The sequence below is a fragment of the Rousettus aegyptiacus genome, unplaced genomic scaffold (genome assembly GCF_014176215.1).
Source record: "Rousettus aegyptiacus isolate mRouAeg1 unplaced genomic scaffold, mRouAeg1.p scaffold_m13_p_6, whole genome shotgun sequence".
NCBI classification, from domain to species: domain Eukaryota; kingdom Metazoa; phylum Chordata; class Mammalia; order Chiroptera; family Pteropodidae; genus Rousettus; species Rousettus aegyptiacus.
In genome coordinates, this window is record NW_023416309.1 from 33,063,493 (window position 1) to 33,090,091 (window position 26,599).

At 37.0% G+C, this 26,599-nt stretch overlaps 1 protein-coding gene across 2 annotated transcripts; it reads left to right on the forward strand.

Moving 5' to 3' along the window:
- Positions 1-1,241: 1,241 nt before the first annotated feature.
- RPP30 (ribonuclease P/MRP subunit p30) lies at positions 1,242-26,564 on the forward strand. 2 transcript variants are annotated; one of them, XM_036222108.1, is made up of 12 exons: positions 1,259-1,381; positions 1,748-1,813; positions 3,600-3,655; positions 4,261-4,317; positions 4,725-4,799; positions 7,309-7,380; positions 12,826-12,915; positions 21,019-21,135; positions 21,698-21,727; positions 22,116-22,153; positions 22,553-22,632; positions 26,346-26,564. In XM_036222108.1, the coding sequence occupies exons 1-12, from the start codon at positions 1,300-1,302 to the stop codon at positions 26,453-26,455; spliced, it is 873 nt and encodes a 290-aa protein (XP_036078001.1). In that variant the 5' UTR covers positions 1,259-1,299; the 3' UTR covers positions 26,456-26,564. The 2 variants fall into 2 exon arrangements, with proteins under 2 accessions (XP_016006764.2, XP_036078001.1); XM_016151278.2 differs by lacking the exon at positions 1,748-1,813 and having other exon boundaries at positions 1,242-1,381.
- Positions 26,565-26,599: the final 35 nt, after the last annotated feature.

A 26,599-nucleotide genomic window follows, 5' to 3' on the forward strand; every position in this document is an offset into this window, starting at 1 on the left:
GAGTTCATTTATGTAAAAACACTAAATGTGCAGTATACCTACCATTATTGACCCTGAGAAGGAATATACCTGTCAAAAAGGACTCCTTGTGGTTAACTGGGACCAAATTCATAATCAGAATCTAGCAGCCATTGTTTACGGATGTCTCTTATGCACATTTCATTTCAGGGAAAAACCTCAAACTGAGTTGCCAAGCCTCCTGCATGTTTTCCTGTCATTTGATTCAACTCTTGTAAAGGAGTCTCTGGTATTGTACCAATGAACTGAAACTTGCATTATCTTCATTTGCATTTTACTGACCAATCAGAGCTATACATCTGTAGGAATGCACAATTCTGACCAATCAGAACCATGCTATTAGGACCAATAAACTGTGGAAATTTGGATTCCTCATTTGCATAATTATATACTAGTCAGTGACCAGGGTGGGCACTTCCTATAAGGGGGGCTCCCATTTCCCCACTTTTGTTTTCTTCCAGAGGCTGTGTTTCTTTGCATGCAAACTGTTTATCTGAGTAAAGTTTCTCTGCTGTACCCAGATTGGAACTCTTGTTGGCATTGGATTGGTGACAGTGAACTTTTAATGACACCACCTGGTACATGTCTCAGCTAGAAAACTGTAAAATATTTCAATTTTGCATTTTCTTTATCAAAATTGTCTTTGGCTAAACCAGTGTTGGAGCTAAATGCCCACCCTAAGGAGAGTCCTGCTTTGCCATATTGTGGTTGAAGATGCGAAGTGTGATAGCGAGCAGCATGCTTCGTCACTACCAATTCTGCTTGGGCAAAATGACACTGCTGTTCTTGGACAGTCCTCCTTTCTCTTTCGAGGTCTTCAGGGCAGATTCCCCCTCTTCCCAATAAGCCCATTTTAAACGACAGAATGGACTGTAGGGGAAGGCAAGAAACATGGGTTCTTTATGACTTTTAAAAAGCATTTCCATCCTTTAGAAAAAGTGGTTAATGGTAGGTGCTAAATAAATGCTATATAGATTCATTTTGAAAGAATCATCTTCGATACTTTTATAGCAGGAATGGTGGGAGATTTGAATGCCTCTGGGGGAAACCAAACATTCTCATTCAGAAGTAGACAAAAAAAGGATTGAAGTGAGGCTGTTTGTTTCAATACACTAATTTTTGCTGCTACTTGAAAATAAGGCAAGTGCTAGGGAACCTTAAAGTAAATACTTCGCGGAGGGGAGAGACCGACTACTCAAGCAAACTACAACTCCCAGCATGCTTCAGGAACCGGCCCAGAGGCTGCGCATACTACCGTGCGGATGGTCCTGTAACTTCAGCATGGCGGTGTTTGCAGATTTGGACCTGAGAGCGAGTTCGGACTTGAAGGCGTTGCGAGGGCTGGTGGAAAACGCTGCTCACCGTGAGTCGCCCCGGCTTCGCGGGCTGCGATGCCTGCCCAGCCTCGCTGCCCCCTCAGACCGTCAGGCCACGTTTGGGAGGGACCTGGCAATGCCGGGCCTCGTTCGGGTCTCTGGGATGTCCCTGGAAGCAGATGCCCAACGCGGTTTTGCTTGTACACCGAGCGCGGGAAACTTGAAGGCACAGGGAGCTATTACCCAGTCTGGCTCCTTCTTTCCTGTAAATTGAAGAAACGGAGGCCCTGAAAAGATGAGGGATTTGCTTAAGTCCCTACAGCTGATTGATGACGGAAGGCAGGGCTTCCAAGCGTAGTCCCCTGCACCAGTACTTTTAATAAATAGCACCCCTTTTCTGCGTCTCACGACAGTGTCAGAGCAAATGTGGAAAGCTGGTTCACAGACCGGCAGTACTGGGGACTCAGAGAAGGGGGCAGGTACGTGGGGTGCGAGTGTTGGAATAATATTTAGAGGGAAGGTGGGTGGGGGAGGATGTACTAGGACCAGGGGAAGGAAGCAGCATGGACAAAATGCTAGAATGGCAATCATATTTGAATCCAAGGGAAGCGAAAGCCCTTAGAGATAAGAACCCATTTTAATTAGTGGAATTAATCATTACCGCTGTCTTCTTCCTTAGACATGGGGATAGAAAAGTTTAAAAATAAAGAGGTTTCTGCAGAAAGATCATTTCTCAGTTCTCAGCTCTGTGAGAGCTGGTACTGATGCTTTTCAGAGATGGTGCTAGATAAAGACACTCCTAGGCAAAGTGGATCACACCATTTCTTTTTGTCGCCTTTATGAAGTTATCAGTAGAGAAATGACTCTTTCCATTGCCCAATTTAAATACTCTCGGAAGGAGCATATACATTAAAGTGTATATGCATTGTTACCCAGTCTTTTTCTCTGAAAATTAAATGAAAGTCATGACATGATAGAAAGCCACTCCACCTTATAAGTCAAAGGTAAAGGACTGCTATTTGGTGAGTGGAAGTTTTAAAAGACTAAAGAACACAGATCTTGGTTCTTAGTTATGTGATATAATAAACTAATGATAAGTTTCAGAAATATGCTACATAAATAAAAAGTACACCAAAGATTGAATGGGAAAGTATTCCTAAGATGCCAGATGAGTGTAGTCTATGAAAAGTTTGCGGAGAATATGATTCTAGTTGACTTTTCTGAAGGACGGTGGGGATGTTGTTTAGTGGCCAAAAGGGTATCCCAAGTGAGTAAAACAGGAAAGCTTAGAGAAGACTTGGTAGTATAGTAAAGAAGAATGGTGGTAGTGGGGGAGGGGGGGAAGGATTGATTTGACTGAGTGAGTGAAAGGTGAAGCCCAAAGTACTGTACGGGCAAATTTCTCTTTTATCTTCTGATTTCTTTGTATTCTCAACACCTAGGGTAAGGCCTGTCAAGTAATGGATACTCAATAAATATTTGAGAGAGGAAAGAAAGAAGGAAGTTGGACAAATTGATGAGAAGGAGGACCACTTTGACATTAACATGTGTTATATTTTGGTATCCTGTCACTCCCATTGATGTTTAAATAACTTAAAGATAGGATTCATGATTTAGACGTTTTTAGTAGTCCTAATGTCCAAAACAGTGCTTTGTGTTGAGGCTGATAAAGCAATGCCCTGGCTTCAAAGAGTTCCCAGTCTTGATGGTGGGCAGCTCAAAAGAGGAAGTGGACAGTAGTAGTGTGAAGGAGTCATTACTCCATTTCTCCTTAGGAAAAGAGCTTCCAAAGGAAGTAGAAAAGGTAAGAAGCAAAATAAAATGAGTGAGAATAAAAGTGATGATGAAAACATATAATGTCGATGGATTGAAAATGAAAAAAGGAACATAAAAAAGAATGGTGGTTGGAAAGGAGAAACACAGAGTTAAGGGTGTTTAAGATCAAGCTAATAATATATCACAGCGGTCAAACATAGCCTTAACTTTGTGCCAGGCACTGTCTTAACCACCCTCCATGTATTATCTCATTTAAGTATGATAGCAGGCGTATGATAAGTTCTGTTATTATCAACATTTTGACAGATGAACCTGAAACTTATAAGTGGTAATGCTTAGATTTGAAAGCAGGTGTCTGACACCAGATCCCATACCCATATCACTGTGCAAACTTCCTCCTATTCTTGACATCAAGAATTGGGATGAACTTATATGTACAGGAAAGAGAGGTTGTTGCATTTAACAAGAATGTTCACTTTTTCATTTCAGTTGGCTATTCAGTTGTTGCCATCAATCACGTTGTTGAATTTAAGGATAAGAAACAGGTAAAATTTCTGAAGTTAATAATAACCAGTTTTTATAATTATTTATGTTTACATTGGTAATATGGATGCTACAGATGAGCGTATTTCTTTGCATTTCTTTTTAAATGCACTGTGCACTATTCTTATTTATGTAACCATTTAGTAGGTGCATATTTGTGCAAATGACAGGTTTTTTTTTTTGTGAAGTACTAGAGCATGGTGTGAAGATTCTTAAAGTTATTTGATGTTAATTCAGTTGCTTTCAAAACTTAAAAATTGCATTGTTATTGACTCAACAATGTTCCTTTTTTTTTTTTTTTTAACTCTCATGGACTCCTTAACTAATGATTTCCTTCATAAACATACTAGTAAATATATCTGTTTCTTTTAGGCCACCAACTATACCTTACAGATTGTTTCAGTCTAAAAACTATTTTTGTCTCTCTTATCCATTGATGTTCACAGCTGCTTCTCTGCTTTTCAGCCTTCGTCCCTTTTTTGAAAAAAGCTGAGTCAGTGTTTCTTTTTTTTTATGATCTTTTCTGTAAACCCCTTATTAAGTTTTCCATTATGCTTCATTCCGTTAACATGTACAATCTAGGGTGACTGTTTATTGTTCGTTGTAGGAAATTGAAAAACCAGTAGCTGTTTCTGAACTCTTTACAACTTTGCCAATCGTACAGGTAGGTGTTTTGTTGTTTAAGAAGCATATCTACTCATTGACTGCAGAACGCCCAGTAATATGTGGCTCTCTAGTCTGTACTGCCCCTTCCTCTGTCTACCAGTCTTACCTTTCCATCAAGACTCAGCTCTTCCATGAAACATTTTCTTACTATCCATTTTGTAGTTCTTTGATGCTCTTCTTTACTGAAGTCCTATAACCTTTAAATCACCTCATTATATATTTTAGCATACATACATGTTTTTTCTCTCACTGTATTATAAATTCTTCAACAATGACAACTAGGTTTTACTCATTTTTACTATCTGTTATTGTTGCTAACTTTTAATAAATACTTGCACTCGTAAAGAGGAAACACAATCATTTGTATTTTGTGCTTTTTTTTTGATTGCTTCTTTTTAATTATAGGGAAAATCAAGACCAATAAAAATTTTAACTAGACTAACAATTATTGTTTCGGATCCATCTCACTGCAATGTTTTGGTAAGTTAATTATCTTTCTTTCTTTTCGGCCTTATAAATTGCATTGGTTGAAGTTGATCAGTGTCATTTTTCAACTCACCTCATTCTTACAGTACTCCCCCTCAGTGAGTAACACTGGCCTGCTCTCCCTGTCTTCAGAATTCACATAGTATAACAGTCTCTTCTATTCATGGCACATGTATAGGCATACCACAGTTAAAGAATCTTTTGGGAACTATTATTCATTGAACTCACATGAACCATATATAAGATGGGAGCTGGGGATACTGCTGTGAGTAATACAGACACAGTCCTTTAAAAATGTGAGGAATGTTTAAAAAGGCGAAAGTAGTAAATAAAGAAAGGGTGCTCTGGGAGTATGTAGCAGAGGGGCCAGTAAGTGTTATATAAATACTGAATTGGGGAAGGAGTGTTCCCACAGGGTATATTATGCAAAGATCCTGAAGCCAAGGAAAACACGGTGTGTTCTAGGAAATGAAATACCACCAAGAGGGCTGAGCTTAGTTGCTAATGAGGGATGAGATTAAGAAGGATGGTCTGGATGAACAGGTAGAAGCCCTTGAAGAGCTAACCAAGGGAGGTCTACATTATAAAGTCTGGATCAAAGCAGATTAAGGAGGGGATTTGAGAGGCATGCAGGTTGGAGGATTAGCTTTGATGGTTGATTAGATATAGGGTGATGACTTTCTATCACAGCCTGAGCAGCCACGTAGATAGATGGTAGTACCATTTCTTGAGATGGGACATACAAAGAGAAGCAGCTTTGAGAACATCATGTTAGGGACGTGGTGGGTTATTGTACAGTTCCCAGTGGAACCTATCAAATGGCAGTTGAAAAGGTATGGCCCTCAGAAGAGCGATTTCAGTTAAAGATACTGACTTGGAAGTGGTTGCCCTATAGAGAGTAATTTAAATCGTGGGAATGGATGAGACTCCCTGATCCAAGAGTGATGTGGGAAGAGGCCTAGGACAGAGTCCCGAGAAACTTCAGTATTTAATGATAAAGTAGAGGAGGATGAGCGAGGATTGGAGGCTGAGGAGGGATTGTCTAAGAAGTAGGAGGAAAACGAGGGAAGTGAGAAAAGGAAGGATCATCAGTATCAATGTGCCTGAGTGAGTAGTCAAGCAGGAGAAAGGCTAAAAAATATCTGTTGGATCTATTGACAGGGAAGCCATTGGTTACCATAGCAAAAATCATTTTTATGGCAATAGGAATGCGAGAAAATGCAGTGTGCGCTGCTGATTGTACTTGAGAAATTTGACTTTATAGGGAAATGAAGCATGTGATTGGTGGATGACAACCTGCTGTATAGATTTTGTTAGTTGGAAGAGACTCGACTGTGCCTATTGAGGATGAGAAGGATCTAGTAGGGGAGAGAGGAAGTAAGATACCTGGGGTGATCTTTTTTATCTTTAGTTAGAATGGACTGCGTGATCATAGAACAGGAGTTAACAATGAAAGGCTAGCTTCCTTTATAACAATTATTGCTCAAGAAATTCTGAAAAGCCAACTTTGGTATTTTATACATCTGCAAGGCAGCATTCTGGTTCTCTAGGCCCAGGTAGATATAAATGAAGCTGACTGTTAATGATTACAGAATTCTATTTACTCTTGTTATCATGAACATCCTGGTGTCCCCTTTTTGTCCCCTTCCCAAGTGGGAGTAGGCAAGCAGAGGTCAGAGAATCTTGGATCCTGGCTTCCTCTAAGACCTGGAGCCTGCCCTCTCTCAGCACGGGCCCCCTAGTGGGGCCCTCTTGTTAAAGCACAGCACCTGCTGCTTCTTTTAAATCTCTTTCCTTTTCTAAGTTTAATATGCCTTTTCTTTTTACAAAATAAGAGGTCGTAAAAATTTAGAAGATGCCAGCAAACAAAAAAAGAAATATGACATGTCTCATTATTTAGAGATTATACATTTGAATGTATGTTTTTCCAGTTTTTTCACATACATGCACATAAAATATAAATTTGAAGTGATCTCTTAAAAAAATAACTCTTTATCTTTAACTGATATTTTTCTCTTTCTGTCCTTGGACTCTTCAGGTATTTTCCTGCACATATAATAGTTTAATTTGTATATAACTATGTTTTCATTGTGAACCTAATTGCATCACACTTAGTCATGTGTATTTCTTGTCTCACAACAAAATGGTGAATTCCATGAAGAACAGACATATGCCTTAAATGTTTTTGTATCTTGAGTGTCCCACACACAGCACATTCTCAGTAAATGTCTGGCAAGCTCCTTTACTAGCTTGTAAACACAAGGGCTATCTAATTTCATTTTGTATCTCAAATGCAGTGTTTGGTATAGAGTTAAAGTGTAACAATGACTGGTGAGATAGATGTTGGTATCTAAATTTTCATATGCTTAGAAGGTCTTTTCTGCTAATATACAAAGAAAAGCAAAAATATCAGTGGCAAATTAAGAGTACGGCCAGACCATGAGGCAGAATTCTATGTGTATTGTTTTTGTCACCGTCTGAAGCATTCTTTTTATATTACTAGAGAGCAACGTCTTCCAGGGTCCGGCTGTATGATATTGTCGCCGTTTTTCCAAAGACAGAAAAACTTTTTCATGTAAGTAACAGATTAAGTAAAAGGAAATAGTGTTTTGTTTGTTTGTTTGTTTTTATTTATTTATTTTTTATAAATGAAATCTGATTATTATGCTTCTGTAGGTAATCTGTTTGCTCTATCTGAAATATTTTAGAGTTTTTCATTTACAGTTCTGGAATTTCACAGGGGTGGCATGTGTTTTGTTTTATTCATCCTGCTAGATATTTGATGGGCTCTCAGATTGGAAGAGTCCATCAACTTTTCTTATGTTTCTTTATCTCTTCATTCATTGGAAACTTCTATGAGTAAATATTGGTCCTTCTCTTTCTAATTCTAAAATCACTTCAATTTCTGCCCTTCTTACTGTTTACTGCTGCCCGTTAGGAAAGAAAGGTACACAATTCTACTGTGGCATAAAAGCTCCCACCTCTGTTCCATCTCCTTTGCATGCTCTGAGGTGTGGCCCATAAGCCAGCATGATCATGTCCACCATTAGTCTTCTAGAAATTCTCCAAAATTAACCGTTTGCTATGCTATCTCCCTTCCTGATCTTAGAGCCTGTATGAATTTAATTCCTTTTGTACTTTTAATATTGCCATTTCTGTGATTTTTCAAGGAGGAAAGTTGTTTAACAGGTATGCTCATTTTTGTCAACTTGAGAACACACCGGGCATTTTAAATGATTATAGAAAAGGAAAAAAAAATCAGTCTAATACAGATTTTTCAGGAATATGAGCTATGGATACATTTAAAAAGTTCTGAATGTTGCCTTTATATAGGTTCAAAAAAGTATCCATCTGCAAAAAGTATATCTACCAAAGGTATTTTGCACACCTTTAATGTTTTAATTTTACAGCATAGTTTATTTTTAAGCAAAATCTGTTCTAAAATTATCGGAAAGTTTTGCCTGTTTGTCCAGTAGATGGAGCTGTTGGTTAAGGATGCTGATGTGTGGTAAAATTAGTTTCCAAGGCATACTATCAATTCTTAATTATTTAGGTATTGCAGAGAAACAGCACCACTTATCTATTAATAACTTTTTGGGGGGAAGGGTTGACTCCTTTCATAAAGTATTTATTTTAGTGATTTTCAGTTTCGTTTCAGATAAAGAAATGAATAGAAGCGAGTGGTTCTTAGTCATGAGAAACTCCTGTGAACTCTTAGTATCAGGGCGTTCAGCCCCAACCACTGGAGATTCTGATCCAGTAGGTTTGGGATTGAGTTTAGGTATATGTTTCAAGTTCCACAGCAGATTCTGATTCAAAGATGGAACCATGGTGTACAGTATAAGGAGGACCTTGGGTGTTTCCAAATTCGTTAAACAGTGACTTAGTTTTTTTATTAAATAACAACTCAGTGATGTTGCGCAATAAAAGTTGGTAGTACCCAATTTTTGTTGTACTACATTTTTTCAAAATTGATTTAGGAGAGCATATAACTTATATTTCCATAGCCGTTTACAAGTGATCAGGGAAACAAATAGAACCCTTAAAAAGTAACATCATAGCTGCAAGGAACGTTATAACCTTCCAAAGACTTGTACATGTTTTTTACCTTCAACAATCCTGTGGGTTAATCAGGACACATATATGTTACTATCCCCACTCTGTGGAGGAGAAAACTGGGACTCAGGCTACATGATTTGCTCTAAATCTCAGGTAGTATGTAGTAGAGCTTAGACTTTTGGGTTTTAGAATACATTTTAATTTCACACAGCAATTTTATCTTAGTTGTTTATCATATTGTTTTCTCAAGACTATTCAAAAAAATGAATTAAAAGCATGAGTACGTGCTCGGTGTTGAGTGGGACAGTGAGAAGTATTCTGGAAGATGTAAGAAAGCTATAAATAATGCACAAAGTATTTGTTTGAAATTATACAGATATATTCAAAAAGTTATATGAAAACAATTTTTAAAATTGGAACTTCTTCCTCTTATCTGTCCAAATCTTACCCATTCTTTAAGACTCAGTTAAAGTTAGTGCTCTCCCTGTTTTCTGCAGAAAATCAATTTAAATAGAACTTTTGTCAGTATATCATGATCTGGAATTAGGTCAAATGCAAGCAGTTTGTTGTTTAAGAGGTTGCATTCTATAATTGATTTTTTTTTTGGTTGGTTTGAGAGTTGATAGTCCTATAAACATGATATTCTAAAATTAAGATCTCTAAGATGAGTCATAAAAGCATACACACGCATATATTAACAATTAGTAGTATAAAATCTGACCACCTTAAATAGCATTGTTTCTAGAGGAAATGACATTATTTTCCACTAGGAGTATCTGGAAGGTGTTTCGTAGATAAACCTTTCCTCTGCATAGCTGCCCCAAGAAATAAGACAAAGATGAAAGATTGTGAGGAGAGTCCATTGGCAGGTTTTCTTGGGATGGGGGCAGGATGGAATGTGGCAGAGAGTTACAGAGAGTTCAGGAGCTTCTGAGTTATTCCCATTTAAGATTAAAGAGACTATGGGCAAAATGAAGTAAATTCAAATAATTTAGTCCAGTGACCTCCAAACTACTTTGATTGTGTACCCTGTAAATTTGAAAATTTATTGAGCCTGTATCCCTGTATTATAAATTGTTTGCATGTTTCATGTAGCATTGTGCTTTATAAAATAATATTCACATACAAAACATTACAAATTTTAATAAAAAATAAATGGAAACAGAAGTTATATTTTCTTCTTGCTTCCAAAATCCATGCCCTTTGAAAAGTATTGTTGCAGAGTACTTAAACTTTCTTATCTTTGCCATTTTGAGGAAAGGGGGTATCTTTCAAGACAGTGCTTCTGGCTCCCCCAGCTTCAGAATTCTTGGAGATATTAAAATGCGGATGATTAGGCCCTACTTTGGAGTTTATCACTGGGAGTGGGACCTGGTATTCTCCATTTTAAATGAATTCTTCAGAGGAGTTTATTTTACCCACTTTCAGTTGAGGAACATTGTTTATGGGCATCTCTCTTTTCCCAGGGTGAGCCTGACTTTCCCTTGCATAATATTTATAAAATACCAAGATTTATTAACCTGGAATCCATGAAGAGTATTCGGGGATGACTATGAACTCCTACCCTCCTGTTCCCCTTGTCTTATAAAAGCAGAAATAAATTTGTGATTGTATGTGTGCATTTTTGAGAATACACTTTCCTTAAATCCTGATAAGAGATCTTGGCCAAAAAAAAAAGATTAAGAACAACTGATATGAATTCATATGCATCCTGTCAAAACCAGTATAAGATTCTTAATCATAAGTATTATTTGGACATAATTTCATCATTTTTAATGATGTAGAAGGTATTTCATAACGTGAACATCAGCTCTTATAGTTATCTAAACATATCAATTGACTATTCGGATGAATAGGAAGCGAAATAACAAAATTCAGTTTGAGACATTTTAAATTTGAGGTGTCAGAGGGAACCAAGTGGATCTGTCCTTTGTTACTGGAAGTTTTATTATAATGCATGTATCTAAACCAACACAAGATATTTTTTATTTAGCTACTAGGAGAGGGGAAACAGTAACCTAATTTAGCTTTAGTCTGGGGAAGACTGTTTTTAAAAAATGAAGGCTTTTAAAAAATGAATCAGCTTCTTTTAATGAAAAGTAATTTATGTTCATGATATTAACGTTAAGCAACACTAGTGGGTATGCACTGGAAAGTACACCTTCCTTCCACTCAAAACTCCCTTTTCTCCAGAGGCAACTGCTGCTAACAGTTTTTGTGTATCTTTTCAGAAGTGTTATTTACCTCATCCTTCCTTCCTTCATTTCCCCCTCCCTCCCTCCTTTTTTCTTCTGTACTACTGTGCTTTTTTCACGTAACAATATATCTTGGAGAGGGTTCCCTAATGTCAAAGATGTACCTCATCCTCCTTTACTAGTCAATATGTTTATCCCATTGTTTAAAGGGACCATAATTTATTTGAGTAAAATTGACGGATATTTAATTGCATCTAGGCTTTCGTGATTGGTGTTGCAGTGACTATCATTCTACTAATATCCTTGAGCATTTATAGAGTACGTAGTTATGCAATATATTTCTAGAATCTATAGGATACCTATTGCTAAAATACTTAAGACTTCATACTGATTTAAAGACCCTGTGAGTGCCTGTTTATTCATTCTTGTGTCAGTATATTCCTGAACTTTCTTATCTTTGCCATTCTGATAGTTAAAAAATGGTGTACATAAGCCCTGAACTGGCATTATCTACTATTCAGAGCTTTTCTTCATCCATTCTTATCAAATTTTCAATGACTCTTTTATGAGTTGGACAGCTGTAGCAGTTGAGATGGTGCAGATTCTTTATGAACCAAGTGTTTTTGCCAAAACAGCATTACTTCCCAGGCTTACTAAGTTACTAGGACTGTCTTAAAGCCAGGCAGCCCATGATCACTGCTCGCTTCCTAAAACCTTGGGGTGGGGTAGGAGAAACCGAAATGGGCATTCTGAAGAAATCCTTTTTACTACCCCCTCTATACCCCTCTGCCTTACTCCATCCTTTCCCTTGGTCCATGCCACTGATGTTAGTTTGCCATCATAGTCACCTGGCAGTTTGAATTTGTTCATCAATTCAATTCTGTATATACCAGCATTGTCAGTATGTCTTATTTTTAATATGGTACAAAAGAGCTAAATCTTTTTATTGTTATAAATCAAATAATGGCAAAACCAAAGACAGATTTGCATCTTCTAGTAGTTTCTTTTGGCCTGTACCCTTATGCTAGTAAGCTTTTCCCAAATTTATTTTCCTTCCCTGGTTTTTCTTTTATCCTGATTTCCTTATATGTTTATTTTATCTTGTATGCATTTTTTTTGTAAGCAGTTTCAAATCTCTTTTGGAAGTAAATGCAAACTATTAATCAACAAGAGATAGCGAAAATTAGAACAAAGGAAAGGGAAATTAAAAGCTGAAAAATGCATTCATTATTATTTGATTTATAACAGCTCTGCTTTGACCATTTATGTAGATTGTTTCTATTAGTATTTGAACAAAATACCATTGATAGTGTCATGTTAATATTTCTTCAGCTACTCAATAGACTGATAGGAGCCACAGGCCTGGGACAATTCCTAGCACAAAAATAAATAACTTTTGGAAAAAGTGGACCATGCATACATTCCTTTTGGAACAGTCTATAACCTTCCACAAACTGAGCCTCTCTTAACAACTTGTCCTTATGCAGCAGACATTAAGTTAGGGTTTCTAGGCCATGTCTTTTGAGAGGGTCTATGGACATATCGCTGTGCTTGAGCTAGATTGCAGTTAAACCATTCAAACCAACCACGAAGGAGTGGCTAATCACTGACTTTGGAAAAGGTCAGATATATTTTAACACAGAACCGTCATAACACCTTTGGAGTGAACAATATTTATATTTCTCTATATTGAGTATGACTTTATTTCCTGTTCTTAACATGTGCCAATTTTCCTTTTGGTTTTACCTGTTTTTTCTTCCTGACAGGTTGCTTGTACACATTTAGATGTGGATTTAGTTTGCATAACTGTAACAGAGAAACTGCCATTTTACTTCAAAAGACCCCCTATTAACGTGGTAAGTGTTATACTTTCTATTCTATGCTTGAATCTGTAGAAACTTAGATTATCGAACTGGACAAGGGGCAGAAGAAACCAGTGTTCTTGGAGGGGAAAAAATAAAAGCTAGGTGATAAATAGGAAGCAGTTTTAAAAAGGGTATTTTGTTTTCGTAAGCTGACCGAAGGGGGAAAGAAAGCTTAAAATAAAAAATATTTAGTAAATTATGAAGATGTGCGATAGCACTCTGAACTCTTAAGATGTTTTTTAAAGGCCTTAGGAACAAAAATGTATGAAGGATATGTCTTGAAAGGATAGCTAACAATGATGGAGACTTATAGCCTGAACATTGAACATTAAGGGGACAGAGCAGTCAAGAAGAAGAGCAAGTGAAAACAATGTCGGAGGTTCCAAGGCATCCCTGAGCTGGTGGGGGGATGGGGTTGGGGGAGGGCAGGAGGGAGCAGGGCATGGAAAGTACAATAGGCATGGTTCGTGCCAAATTAAAATCTGCACCGAAGCATTCTGGTTGACACAAAAGCCCAGGTTACTTTTTGATAACCCAAGAGGGTGGCCGTGCAGTCAGGAAATATTTTTTGTTCTTCCCTGTGCTGTAGAATTTTTCTCATTACCTTTCTGCATAGTTTCTCTTGTTTTCCTTACCCTTCATTTTCCATCTATCTTATAAATCTTATTCCATTATAAATGTGGTATTCTTTCACATGGGTATTGATAAGGTCAGCATAGCTGTCAACTATTTACATTAGCAGCCAGATCCTTGAAAGAGGAGTAGGATGCTATTTCAGAAGAGTGGCTTCTAATCGCAGACTCCCATTCTCAAAAACTATGGAAAGACAGAAAGAGTTTAATAAACAGTCCAGATTAGATACCCAGTCCTGTCAGAATGGAAAATTTAAAATTTATATATTTTCTCAAGGTAGATAACTCACCTATTCTCTTCTCCGTAGAATCACAACCTCCTCATTTTCTGTTTTCCTGTCTCTGCTGCTAAGGAATTGGCTCGATGCCAAGAATGAGGGGTGGGCGACAGGAAAAAAATTGATCTATATGGTGTGGAAAAATTAAATCCAGTGTGGAAAAATTTTAGTTGGCTTATGTTCTACCCCTAAAAATATGCTACTAAAACTGTACTCGAAAAGTATTCAAAATTCTAAAGTTACATATTTAAAGGGAAAACTATAAAACAGCTCTTTTCCGATAAATATTGAGAGGACTTCTGAACATATAACAATATTGCTTGAGCTCCAATATTATTTTTCTATATTCTTGCCAATACTTATAAATAAATAAGTAAACACTAAAAAAAATCATCACATTTTAGAGTTGGAGATCCGTGTTGTTTAACAGCTCACTTATCAAATATGGTAAAATGAAGACTAGCAAGGAGAAGCCACTCAGCTCCTCACTTGCAGGGTTGGGACAGTTCCAGTTGAGTCTCTGTCACACGAGCTCTCTGATGTGCCCCAGCTACCTATGATAAAAGGCACAAACTAATACGGTACCCAAGGTTGCGGCAGCCTTGTTAGCCTCACATACTGTTCCTCTCCAGAGGTAGCAATCTCTCGCTCTAGAAGTTTGCCCGGGGTTTTTGCCAACCTCAGTCTAGTTTCTGTATAAATGGAACTCCCTGCAGTTAGGCAATGCAGCAGCTCTGTAAATTGCTTTTTAACTTAGAACTTTTTACTTTCCTTTTCACCTTAATGATCAAGAAGGCTACTTTCTGGATGGATTTGCCAGAGTAAGCCCACAGTTGATACCATACCCTTGGCTGGGAGGAGATAGCAGCATGTGATGCTCAGGCCGAGTTCATGGAATGGACAGCCATGCACGTAATTCTTCATGTCCCACCTCAGTGGGAAGCTTCCCAGTGACTGTTTTGGTGAGGCTTTTCCCTTGGTTTCTTATGAACATGCCCTACTGTTCAGTCCAGACTGCGAGCTTCTAGAGAGCACCAGCTGTGTCATGGCCCTTTTAAAATTACCCCAATATCTTGTTTATATTGGGTCCTCCCTAAAATTTCTCAGTTGAGTGAGTAGTGAGTATATATCTAACTTAGCATATTAGAGTACAGCTTGGGGAACCTGGCCAAATGCTGCTTGTCGTTAGTCATTAGCTGATTGTTGGCATTCAGCAGGGAGTACATGCAGTGAGGGAAGTGGGGCACCAGGGGGGCATGAGGAGGAGGAAGGCACTGGAGACAGCAGCACTGGGACAGCCCACCCCCGATTCCATCTGCAAGTTTGAGAAAGCTGCTGTTGTTTGATGGATATGTTTGGCTTAATTCCCACATTTTTCAATTTAAGAATTCTGAAAAGTAAAAATTTGACAAGTGAGAGGGATGTGTAGTATTTAAAACAGTGTCTGCTTTTTTTAAAATCTGGTGTGAACATTTTACATATGTTGTTTAATAAAAACTAGATGGTGGAGTGGAGAGAAAGGCTGCACTAAGATTATTTTTAGTCTTCATCTAATGTAGAAGTAGGCTGCAGTATGAATTGGTCAGGAAGCAGAAAAGTTCTTATTTATTCACCTAGTTCTCATTTAAGAGAGGAAGCCGGAAACGTGCAATAAAAGGTATCCAGCTGCTTGTTCATAATAGTTGTAAATAACAGTTGTATAGGTATGTATGTATTGTTTGTATCTGGTAGTATCTAATCTGGATATGGAGCTGCATGTTTTCGTTACTCTATGAGAATATATTCGTGAAATGGACAGAACATATAGTGAATGGGGTTAACAATTCAGTCTTAAGTCTTGATCCTTGCCTGCTCCTTTGGCCTTAAGGATAAACTTGTTTTTGGCCATAAAAAATTGGTAGGTTGGCTTTCTAGGGATCACTTCATTGGGCACAAGAAGAAACAGTACAGATCTTAATTTGGATAGGGTTTGTACTCTTTTCTTTTATGGTGGCAAGAAGCGGGAAAGTTAAGATAGGGAATTGATTAGTCTTTTACCTGGAGTCTAGAAGCCATGTGAGAATTATCAGTTTAGATGATTGACATTATGAAGAAGGACTGGAGCTAAATCATATCAGAGTACTTCATTTGTGTATTTTATGACTCTTGTCCCTTTATATTCACATACTTGGAACAGCGTTAATTTCAATTTTGTAATTCCTTCTAACGTCTCCTACAAAACCTCTTCTGTATAGTCTGAGTAACTTGTATAGGAATCACGACTTAACCATGTAATAGTTGGGTTTCTAAAAAATTGAATTCACCTCCTCTTCTTGGATAATCAAATGACTTCTAATTATTTAGCAATTATAATTTAGCACATTCACATCTGCTCTAGCCCTGCAGCTTTAGGGTGGGTTATCTCCATTGTGCAGGTAATGGAATTGATTGAGACTGGGATAGTTTGTGATTCACACATATCCGTTTTTTTATCAAAGGTTGACTTGGGATTTATACTCAAGCTTTGATTCTAAATCTGCTGGCATCTCCTGCTGGGAAATGCTATTTATAATTACTTAACGGATGAGCTTTTTGTTAAGCACAGAATAATATATTTAAAATGTAGTCTTTATGAATACAAGTTTTGAGAATTTGTTTTAGCAGCACACACCTTTACTTTCCCTTTAATTTTTTTTTAGTGCTATTGCCATTCAATAATAATTTCAAGTTTATTGAATTATTTTAGTGATGGTACGTTTACACTCTCTGCCATTTTCCCCTCAGCACTTCCTTTAACCCTAATCCATTTCTATCTTCATGGTCCAATCAGTCCCCACTGAGAGATGTCCAGTAAGTAGTGTCTGAAGCAGTGAAGTTGTTCTAGGAGTCATGCCATATATATTTGATTGAGTATGAACGCTCTATAAACTTTATTTTTCATCATACCTATTGTGAACCTAAATGTGTTAAGTACTTTATTAGACCAGTTGCCAGCAAACTTGCCAGCATCAAAAGCTTCCTTGTGGCAAAAAAAAAAAAAAAAGAGAGAGAGAGAGAGAGAAAAGAAAACACCAGAAACAAAGTTAAAAGTTTGATGACAGACTGGTGGAAATATTTTCTCTCATATCACAGACAAAAAGCTAATAATCTCCTTAATAGATAAAGAGCTCATAAAAATTGACCTTTAAAAAAAAAAAGATTAACAATCTAAAAAACTATCCACAGGAAATACAAATGACCTTTATAAATATGAAAAGATAATTAAATTCATTGTAAGAGAAATTCACAGTAAAACCACCCGATTGGCACAAACACTGAGTTTGAAGATACACTCTGTTGTAATACTGTGGGAAAGCAGGCATTGTCATACGCCGATGGTACAATCTCTACGGGGGAGTGGATAATTTGGCAACAACTATCAAAATTACAAATGCTTTACCCTCTGACCTAGTGTATTAGCTTCTTGGGGCTGCCATAACGGAGTACAACACCACAAACTGGGTGACTTAATTAAACAGAAATTTATTGTCTCACAGTTCTAGAGGCTAGAAGTCTGAAATCAAGATGTTAGCAGGGTCATACTCCCTCTGAAACCTGTAAGGGAATCCTCCTTTGCCTCTTTGTAGCTTTTGATGGTTTGCTGGCAGTCTTTTGTGGTCCTTGGCTTGCAGCTATGCTTTTATCTTCAAAATGTATTCTCACTGTCTCTGTGTTTTCACATGGCCATCATCTTATAAGGACATTAGTCATTGGTTTAGGTGCCCACCCTATTCCAGTATGACCTCATCTTAACTAATGACATTTATAATAATCTTATTTTCAAATAAGGTTATATTCTGAGGTACTTGAGTTAGGACTTCAGTATACCTTTTATGCAGGGACACAATTCCATCCATAATACCCAGTAATCTTACTTTAGTGTTTATTCTGCAGATATTTTGAAACAACCCAAAGTTTGTCAGTAGAGGCTTTGTTCATTACAGTGGAATAGTGTGCAGGTATAAAACAGAACATGGAAGTTATGAGCTGACATGGGAAACCCTTCCAGTCAGAACAAGAAATAGCAGGCTACCTTTTGAGTAAAAAAGAAGAAAAATAATATGTCTTTGTATTTACTTATGTTTATATGAAACAACTCTGGAAGAAGACATAAGATATTAATAAAAGCGATTATGGGAGGCAGGGATATGGCAGGTGGGAGCAGAGATGCAGGTAAGACTTTATTGCTTATGTTATTTTATTTGCAAATCACGTGACAAATTACCTGTCTTAAAGGATGATACACCAAGGGTGTCATCCTTTGAATTCAATAAAGAACTCATTTTTATGAAAATAGAGAATTTTTATATTGTCTTAGTAATAACTACCAGTTTTCTTTCTCCTTTTTTCTTAAGCTTGACTTAGTTCTTAGAATTTATCCCTAATATCTCTTGATTCAAGTGTTACACACCTGCCCTTGGTTTGTTGCAACAGTATGACTGTTATTTCTCATTAGTAAAGAAATCATGTGCCTATTCCAGAACCTTCAGTTAGAGATGCAAATAAAAGCCAATCAGGCAGGCACTGTTATTCTTTATGAAAACGCTGCTACAGACAGTCCTTTGATGAGCTTAAGGCAATTAACATTAAAATGGTCTTAAGCAGGAGCCCAGGTAATGAGTCAATATTTTTATCTATCTAAAAATTTAAAATAAGATGTTATGAAAGAAACGTTCACAACCTTTAGTAGCATATTGTCTTTAATTTCTCTGTCTTAAATTTTCTTAGCAATTTTAAAGTGGACTTGATTAATGTACTAAGATCAAAATCAGAACTTTTTCTTAAAAAATGATTAACTTTATAATTATGTTCCTTCCCCCGCTTCAAAAAAAAAAAGTTTATTTTGATCTAGTCCCCAATGTGGGCGGGGATGGGGTAGGGGGGTGGGCAGGGAATACAATTTCAGATTCAATTAAGAAACTTTGGGACACGGTTACTTAGTTCTATGTGTCATCCACATCTTTTATTTCCCCTCTTCTCTATCCTACTGCCTGTATTTTAGTTCAGCAACTAGAAGGATGAGGAAGAGAAAAATATGTCATCCTCTTTGGCTAATTAATAGTTTTGGTAAAAGAAATAGCTAGGAAGATAGTTGAATATAGGACTAAAGGAGATGCTTGGTTTGTATGAATTTTACTTTGCAGAGTTCATCCTGGTTTCTTTTATGATGGATAATTCATAGTGAACAACATTATCGCATGACCTCTTTTCCATAGGCTACTATAAGTTCTCTCAGAATATATATTAAATACTTTTGTATAAAAGACAGTTGTGTGTTACAAAGAAGTATGATACCAGCTTTCGAGAAGTGTGCAAGCTGTGCAGGGAGAATGAGGTGTACATTTAACTATGGCACAAAAAGTTTCATAACACACATCATCCCCAGAAATAATAACACAAGAATTAGAGGCGGGGACAAGTTGTCAGAAAAGGGCAGAGGAGAAGGTTACAGTATGGAACATAGCATGTAAATTCTAACTAAACTAATATCAGATATATAGGGATATCCAAAATGAAATCAGGGAGCCTCCAGACAGGAAGAAAAGGAAAGGGAAGCTTGCGGGGTGGAAGAAAGGAAACCTGTGTTCAGGAAGGAAAAGTAGAAGACCCTGCCATACATCTGAAATAAAGCAAGGTGGGCTGCCAGTTCTAGACAAAGACAGATTTTTCTATTCTCTGTATACTCTCAGGAGTAGACCTCCAGCAGTCATGGCTGGACCAGTCCCTGCTCGTCCTCTGGGTAATAGCAACTCATTTGCCAAGCAGGGACTTGGACTATACTATCTGGTCTGTGCCTGTTTACCTTCCTTTGTTCATTCAAAAGACTCCTGTAGTCAAGTGACAGCCAGTGTGAATCTTATTATCCCCATGCTGAAATCCTTAGATGCTTCCTGTTACTGTTAGAAGATTAATCCTGTCACCAGTTCTGAAGACCTGCAGGGTTGCCCTTGCCATCTCTTTAGCCTCCAGTCCTGCCACAGGGCTCCCCGTCATTCTCTCTTTCCAAGCCTATGCCGCTCCCTACGTTCTCTACATGCTACCATGCTCCCTCCAACCCTAGAACCTTTCCACATACTCCTTCCTCCCTCTGCTGTTTAACTGTTTCATTCCTCCTCACCCACTCCCAAACTTTTCCTTGGTAGCACTTACCACGATTGAAGTTTTGTATTTTTGTGTGATTATTTGATGGTCTCTTCTACTAAATTGTAAGCTCTTTAGAAGAGAGGAACCATGTCAGCTTTTGCTTATCATTCCCATGCAGAGTTGCCTTAAAACATCTGTTGTGAATGGCTGAAGATATTGAGCCGCTCATCAGGGAAGCTGAATAGTGTACTGGTGGATTTTAGTTTCATTTCCACCTCATGCAGGCTGTTTTCTTACCTATGGCTGCCTACTTATTAAGAATGCCTTAAATAAGAAAGACATTTCTTTTTTCTCATGTAAAAGGTCAAGCTTGTATGGTGAGCTGGGCAAAATCGTTAAAGGCCCAGACTTCCCTCTTTTTTGGTGGGCACCTATGAATCCACTTAAAATCGGGCTGCATTAGTAAAGAGTTTGAGAACTGGTGATGAGAGCAATTAAAAATCTCTGCCATAATGCCTTATAAAGGTATCGTAAGGATTAAATATAGCCCTAAAGACTCTTAGCATAGCTCCTGGCGCATAGCACTCAACTGTGGCTATTTATATTCCTTCATTCAATATATATGCAATAAATTACTTACCTGAGAAGCCTTCCCACCCCTATTCTTTGAGCATTTTTCAGCTCTTCATTTATTTGTTTCTTCATTCTTGGGTTAAATCACTTGGTTTATTATTTTGCAGATGGTTAACCCTAAGTATAGGGAGCCTATTTCTTTTTTCCTTTTGATAGTTCATTGAATAACAGCCCTTCTGCCACCCCACTGGGATTTTGCTCTCCATAGCCTCCTCATGATCCCTGTTTATATAAAGTCAGCTTCCCCACAGCTAAGATAAACTCTGTTGCTTAAATAGAGCCACAGATCTTCTCCTGTGGATGGTGCCATTTGGGCGTAAATCCACCTTTGTTTACTGCTGTAGTTCGACATGCAAGGGGTGAGGAAGGTGAGAGGGAACTTTGGTGAAAATAGAATAGGACAGTGTGAATCTATCCTTGACAGTTTATTTTCTTTATTTCCTATGAAGGCAATTGACCGAGGTGTGGGCTTTGAACTTGTCTACAGCCCTGCGATCAAAGATTCCACAATGAGAAGGTACACAATTTCCAATGCTCTCAATTTGATGCAGGTCTGCAAAGGAAAGGTACGGTTCCATAATTTTAGGATGTTTTTTTAAATCTAGCAGTTTATTATTATTCGTAGACTGGATTATCAAACCGATTCCTTTTCCTTAAAGCAGAAAGTTCCCAAGGCACAGGAACAAATTCTCCCATTTCAGTGAGCTCTGCAAGTTTTAAGGTGAAGACAGATGTCGGAGGGAAGAATTATGTGAGGCGGGGGAAGAAGTGTTGAAAGCTTTTATCTTTCAATAAGGAATTTGCGCTTACCCACTGTGAAAAGAATGGTCTAGATAGTAATTGTCATCAGTGATTTGAATTAAGGTTATATGACCTTTTCAACTAGTTTTTAGAACTAATTCATCTTTTCTAAGATCTATGAAGGAGACCTACTTATTATAAGCTGCCTTATTTTGACATGAAGTCTTTTATTCTTTCACTTTAATTATTTACCTTATCTTTAAAAGGAGTTGGTATTTATAGTGCCTTAAATGTTAAAATGTGATTACCAGTTATTTGTATTAGAAGACTGATTTTTTTTTTTTTGCGTTTATCTAACATTAATACTGATTGCTTTCTATTTTGTAGAATGTAATTCTATCTAGTGCTGCAGAAAGGGTAAGTCTGATACGCCGTACTTTGATTTCACTTTTCAAGTTATAAAACCTTGAAAAGTTTCTAGGGAAGAAATGAAAATGGTACTATAAAGGACATTTATGGCATATTTTTATTTTGTTCATTGTAATTGCTGAAGGGTAAAATTTATCCCTATTCCTTTTGGGCTTCAAGTTTTGTTTGCATAGTTTTTTCTTTATACTATTACAGAATGCTTTTTATGGTTCTTTTATATTTTCGAAAATTTAAGAAAACCATCAAAATTATAAGGACTCAGATTTTAAGGACTTCGTTACTTGTGGATACTTAAACATCCTATTAATTTACTGCAACTTAAGTCATTGAAATGTTACAGGTATCTTCTCTCATGTCTATTTGTTGTTCATTTTAGCCTTTAGAAATAAGAGGCCCATATGATGTGGCAAACTTGTATCCTTTTCTGAGTAAGAAGTTACTGAATTTTTCTTTTAGGAATCTTGTAATTTGAGATGATACTATACTTTAACAAGATATTTTTCAAACCTTTTACTGTAAGTTTACCAATTAATAACTTCAAAAACAGATTACATTGGGTTGTAGAGAGGTTCATCCTTTTGTTTTCTCGAGTAAGGGTGAGATAGAAAAAGGAGAATGAGAAAGAGGAACTCTATTATAAAAGCTTACAGTGAAATGACCCTCTTCTCCAATGCTTGTTCGTTGGGCTAAGAACTGCTATAGAATTAAGCTTTCTCTCTCGATGTGGCCAGGTGAGCTGGCATTGTCAGTTATGTTTGTGGCAGTTTCATGTCCTCGGCTGACTCTCGTTGAAATCCTTGATGATCCCCCCAGAGGGTTGCTGTTTGGGCTGTCTGAAAGTGATGCCAAGGCTGCTGTGTCCACGAACTGCCGAGCAGCCCTTCTCCATGGAGGTGAGCAAGTTCTTCCAATAACAGCACTGAATGGTCATATTAGGAGCCAATCATTAATATCAGACAGTTGAGCCATATCTACTCTTACTACCCTGCCCCGCAGAGTTCTTTTAGGGTCATCTTTTCTCATCCTGTTTACCCATATCCATCAATGCTTTTTTACCCTTCACTTCAGGCTTTACTTTCTGTAGTTAATAGAAAGAATATAGTTTGTATCACAGAAATGAGTACTGAGTGTGCTCTTTCAAGCTGTGCGCGTGTGTCCCTGCCCACATCCAGATCGGCTTCAGCCCTCCTTGTCTTCTCTCTCTTCCTCATGGGGCATACTTTCCCTCCTGAAAGTCAGCGCTTTAGACAACTGAAATGTTAACACAAAAACAGCAAATACGTTTTAAAAACCCAACTAACAAACTCAAATTATAACTTTTTCACATTTAATATAGCTTGTAATTCTTATTTTTTGTTTACATGTTCAAGTATGTGCAAACTATACATTTTTTTTCTCACATTTCATTTATATATATCTGCCTGTTCACATTAATTCCACTACTAGACACTGTTGGATTTCTTATTCATTAGGTGATAAAAATTAAATTAGAAATATTTGGTATGCCTAGACTTTAGAGAATGAAAATAATTTTTTATTTTTAAAAATTTAAACTTTTGATCTGCTATTTTATCTTCATTCTCTTTGAAATTCTTAGCACTAGTCGTAGTGGTTAAGAAGCAATTTACTTGATATCACCCAGAGGAATTTTATACTTCAGAATAGGTTGCTACATGTAGACAAAGTTATTTGGCATACAAATGCTAGTTAGGTTATTGAAGTCTTATGCATTGTGTCTGAATTTTAAAGATCTTACCTTCACTCTAGAGAATTGGTTACTATATTAACTTAGCCTGAATTAAATGATTTTACTTTTGGTTCCAAAATATTTGGTTTGGGATTATTGTGTTATATAGTCTAGACTCCCATCACATAAGCTCTGGGAATGACCAAATTAATCAGGATTTTACCAAAATTAGAGAATAGTTGATCCACACTTTGGTAGTTCTGCAATGATTTTTGTCTATTTTAAATTATTGTAAGAAATCATCAAGCTTTAGGATAACAATTCGTGTTCTAAAGTAGACTAAAACAAGAAAGGGAAACTTAAAAATATATAATAGGGAAATATATGAACTTTTGCATTTGACTTCAAAAAAATCAACTCTTCAATATAGGATACACACACACACACACACACACACACACACACACACACACACACACACACACACAACATATGCATAAAGCTAGGTTTTTATAGATGCCAAACTACAAGACTTGTGGACTTTAGGTAGCATTATGATTCCCCTAGTGTGCCCAGGACAGTCCTCATTTGTACCTGCTGTCCCTGCAGAATTAACCACACATCTAGTGGATAAATTATAGTCACCTTAGTTTTAGTTGACACTGGGATCAATATGAGTCGTGTGGTATATTTTTGAGCTTGCTAATTCAGCCTTAGGTACATTAGAAGAAAGAAAAGATTCTGAACGAAGGGGATTCAAAGTCTTATTGTCTGTCCTCTGCACTCATGATCCCAGCTGACATCTGTATTATCTGTAGTGCTACATTTAAGGACAGCAATGCACTGGAGCATTGCCAGAAGACAGGTAATAGATTCTTAGAGGGTCTGGAAACCTTCTCATGAGAGGAATTGTTGAAAGCAGAGCAGGATTGGATACCTGGAAGACAGAAGACTAGGGCCATGTAGTAGTTGGCTTTTAACTTAGGAAGGCTTACCACAGGGAATCAAATTAGATGCATCCTGTGAGGTTCAGAAACCAGCGAATAGTATTTCTAAGAAGATTGTGGGGAAAAGACAGAAGAAAGGGGTTCAAGGCCAGAGGCTTCGGCCTATGATTGTTGAGGTTGGTGTCCTCAATTAGCCATTGGACCAAGATAGACCTGTTGGGGACCCCTGCCTTAATTCTAATTCCTCGTGAACAAAAAATATAGTGCACTCGTAGTCTTTAGATTTTCCTTGGCAGGATGAATGAAGGAAATACTATATGTGAAAACACCTTGTCAAATAAAGCCCTACACAAATGTAACTTCTTGCTATTACAAAAAATAAATTTCTTTCTAAAAGATTTACACTAATAAGGTTACTTTATCTGATAACTATAAAAGTCTTATTTATAATAGATTAAGAAGTAAATGTTCTAATGATAAAAAATAAGACATTTATGAGGTAGAAATAAACAAATTTCAAACTACTACATTTTGTTGTGTTATAAAGTGTTGGTTTTTCACAATTTAATTTTTATATTTTTTTATTCAATTGATTTTTAGACTTTACTCAGAACCATAGTGATACAAGTAAACATCTCTAAATGCAAGATTTTTTATTTGGTGAAATGCAGATCATTGGAAATTCCTATTTATTTTGAGGTTCTCTAATTATATTGGCATTTGAATAACCTAGAGAGCTTTTGTTCCTTTTATAAATTGAAATACTTTTAAATAACTGACAAAGATGTGGTAGACTTGTTAAGTTAATCTTGACAAATGAAAAGATGTAATGCTTAACTCTAAAACTGACTTTTATTACTCGAAATAAATAATTTTTTAAAATTTATATTCATTGAGTTCTTTTGATTCTACCTCCTTCATAGCTAATGGATCTCTCGCTACTTCTCCCTAGTCCCTCTCTTTCCTAAGAACTAAGTTGGGATCTCTTTCTGTGGCACTGTGGTCCTTCCGAGCTACCCTTCCAGCATCATTTCACCTTCATTTTTTGATACTCCTCCTTTACATCAGACATATAGTCCCCTAACCTATTCTTACCTCTTTCTCCGTGCCTTTGCAAAGGAAAACTTATCCATTATTTTTTCTTCCTCCCTATTCCTAGTGTCACCTTTTATGATACTTCCCTTGATTCATCCAGGCAGAGTTAATTCTTGTGGGTACTTCTATTATATTTGCCCATAATGCACTTATCCCAGTGTGTTATAGGAAGAAGCACTGTGTTAGCCATCTCTATACCTTCCTTAGGTAACACAGTGCCTGGCCCATTAGTATATATTTTTAGCAGAATTTTGCTAAATTAAAGTTGAACTCTGCTGCCAATCTGATATAAACAGCTAATAATTTTATTCTTTGTCCATTGTCACCAATTTATGAAATCAGTAAATATGAGTTTGATTTTCTTCATTTAACAAGTATTTATTGAATACTGGTTACATAAACCAGGCATTGCTGGATGTTAGCAATTCAATACATTTGATTCTTCAGAGGTACATTGATGATCTGGTAAGGAAGGCAGATACGGTACTTGCTGTAAAATGAAATGAGCACACACCACATGGGAACAGTACAACTGACTATCGTAGTTGATGTCATGATTCATCTGTCTTTCTCCCATACCTAAAGCATCTGCTACACTGAGGTCTGTGACATGGAGTCTGGCTATATAAGATGCCGTGGGCAAACCATTAGAGATAACCTGCCCTTAGGGATGAATTAAATGTTAATATACTGATGTTTGGATATGTTGTGTGTATGTTGGGGGATAATACAGTAAATGTCATCAGCACTCAGCAGTTCATTATTGTTTTATCATTTATTAGTGCTGTAAGTCAAAGCAACATGATGATACTTGTTAAACGACCTCTTAAGTCATGTCTTAACTTCAAACCTTATGATTTCCTTGTTTGTTTTATAGAAACTAGGAAAACTGCTTTTGGAATTATTTCCACGGTGAAGAAACCTCGGCCATCAGAAGGAGACGATGATTCTCTTCCAGCTTGCAAAAAGGCCAAGTGTGAGGACTGAAAAGAACTCACAGTCTATTTCAACAGTCCCTTCTTCCCTTTAATAATCTATCAGCCACAACAGAAATAAAACCTTTATATGATTTACTGTTTTCACATGGAGCTAGAAATCAGTAGTCTATAAAAATGGCTTGATTTTATAGTT

What these genes read in the sequence shown, in the direction of transcription:
- RPP30 (XM_036222108.1), top strand. Translation starts at nt 1,300, where the DNA reads ATGGCGGTGTTTGCAGATTTGGACCTGAGAGCGAGTTCGGACTTGAAG. An exon ending in AAAGACCCCCTATTAACGTG is followed by an intron (nt 12,916 to 21,018) that starts GTAAGTGTTATA and finishes TTTCCTATGAAG; the next exon opens with GCAATTGACCGAGGTGTGGG. An exon ending in AGCAGCCCTTCTCCATGGAG is followed by an intron (nt 22,633 to 26,345) that starts GTGAGCAAGTTC and finishes TTTGTTTTATAG; the next exon opens with AAACTAGGAAAACTGCTTTT.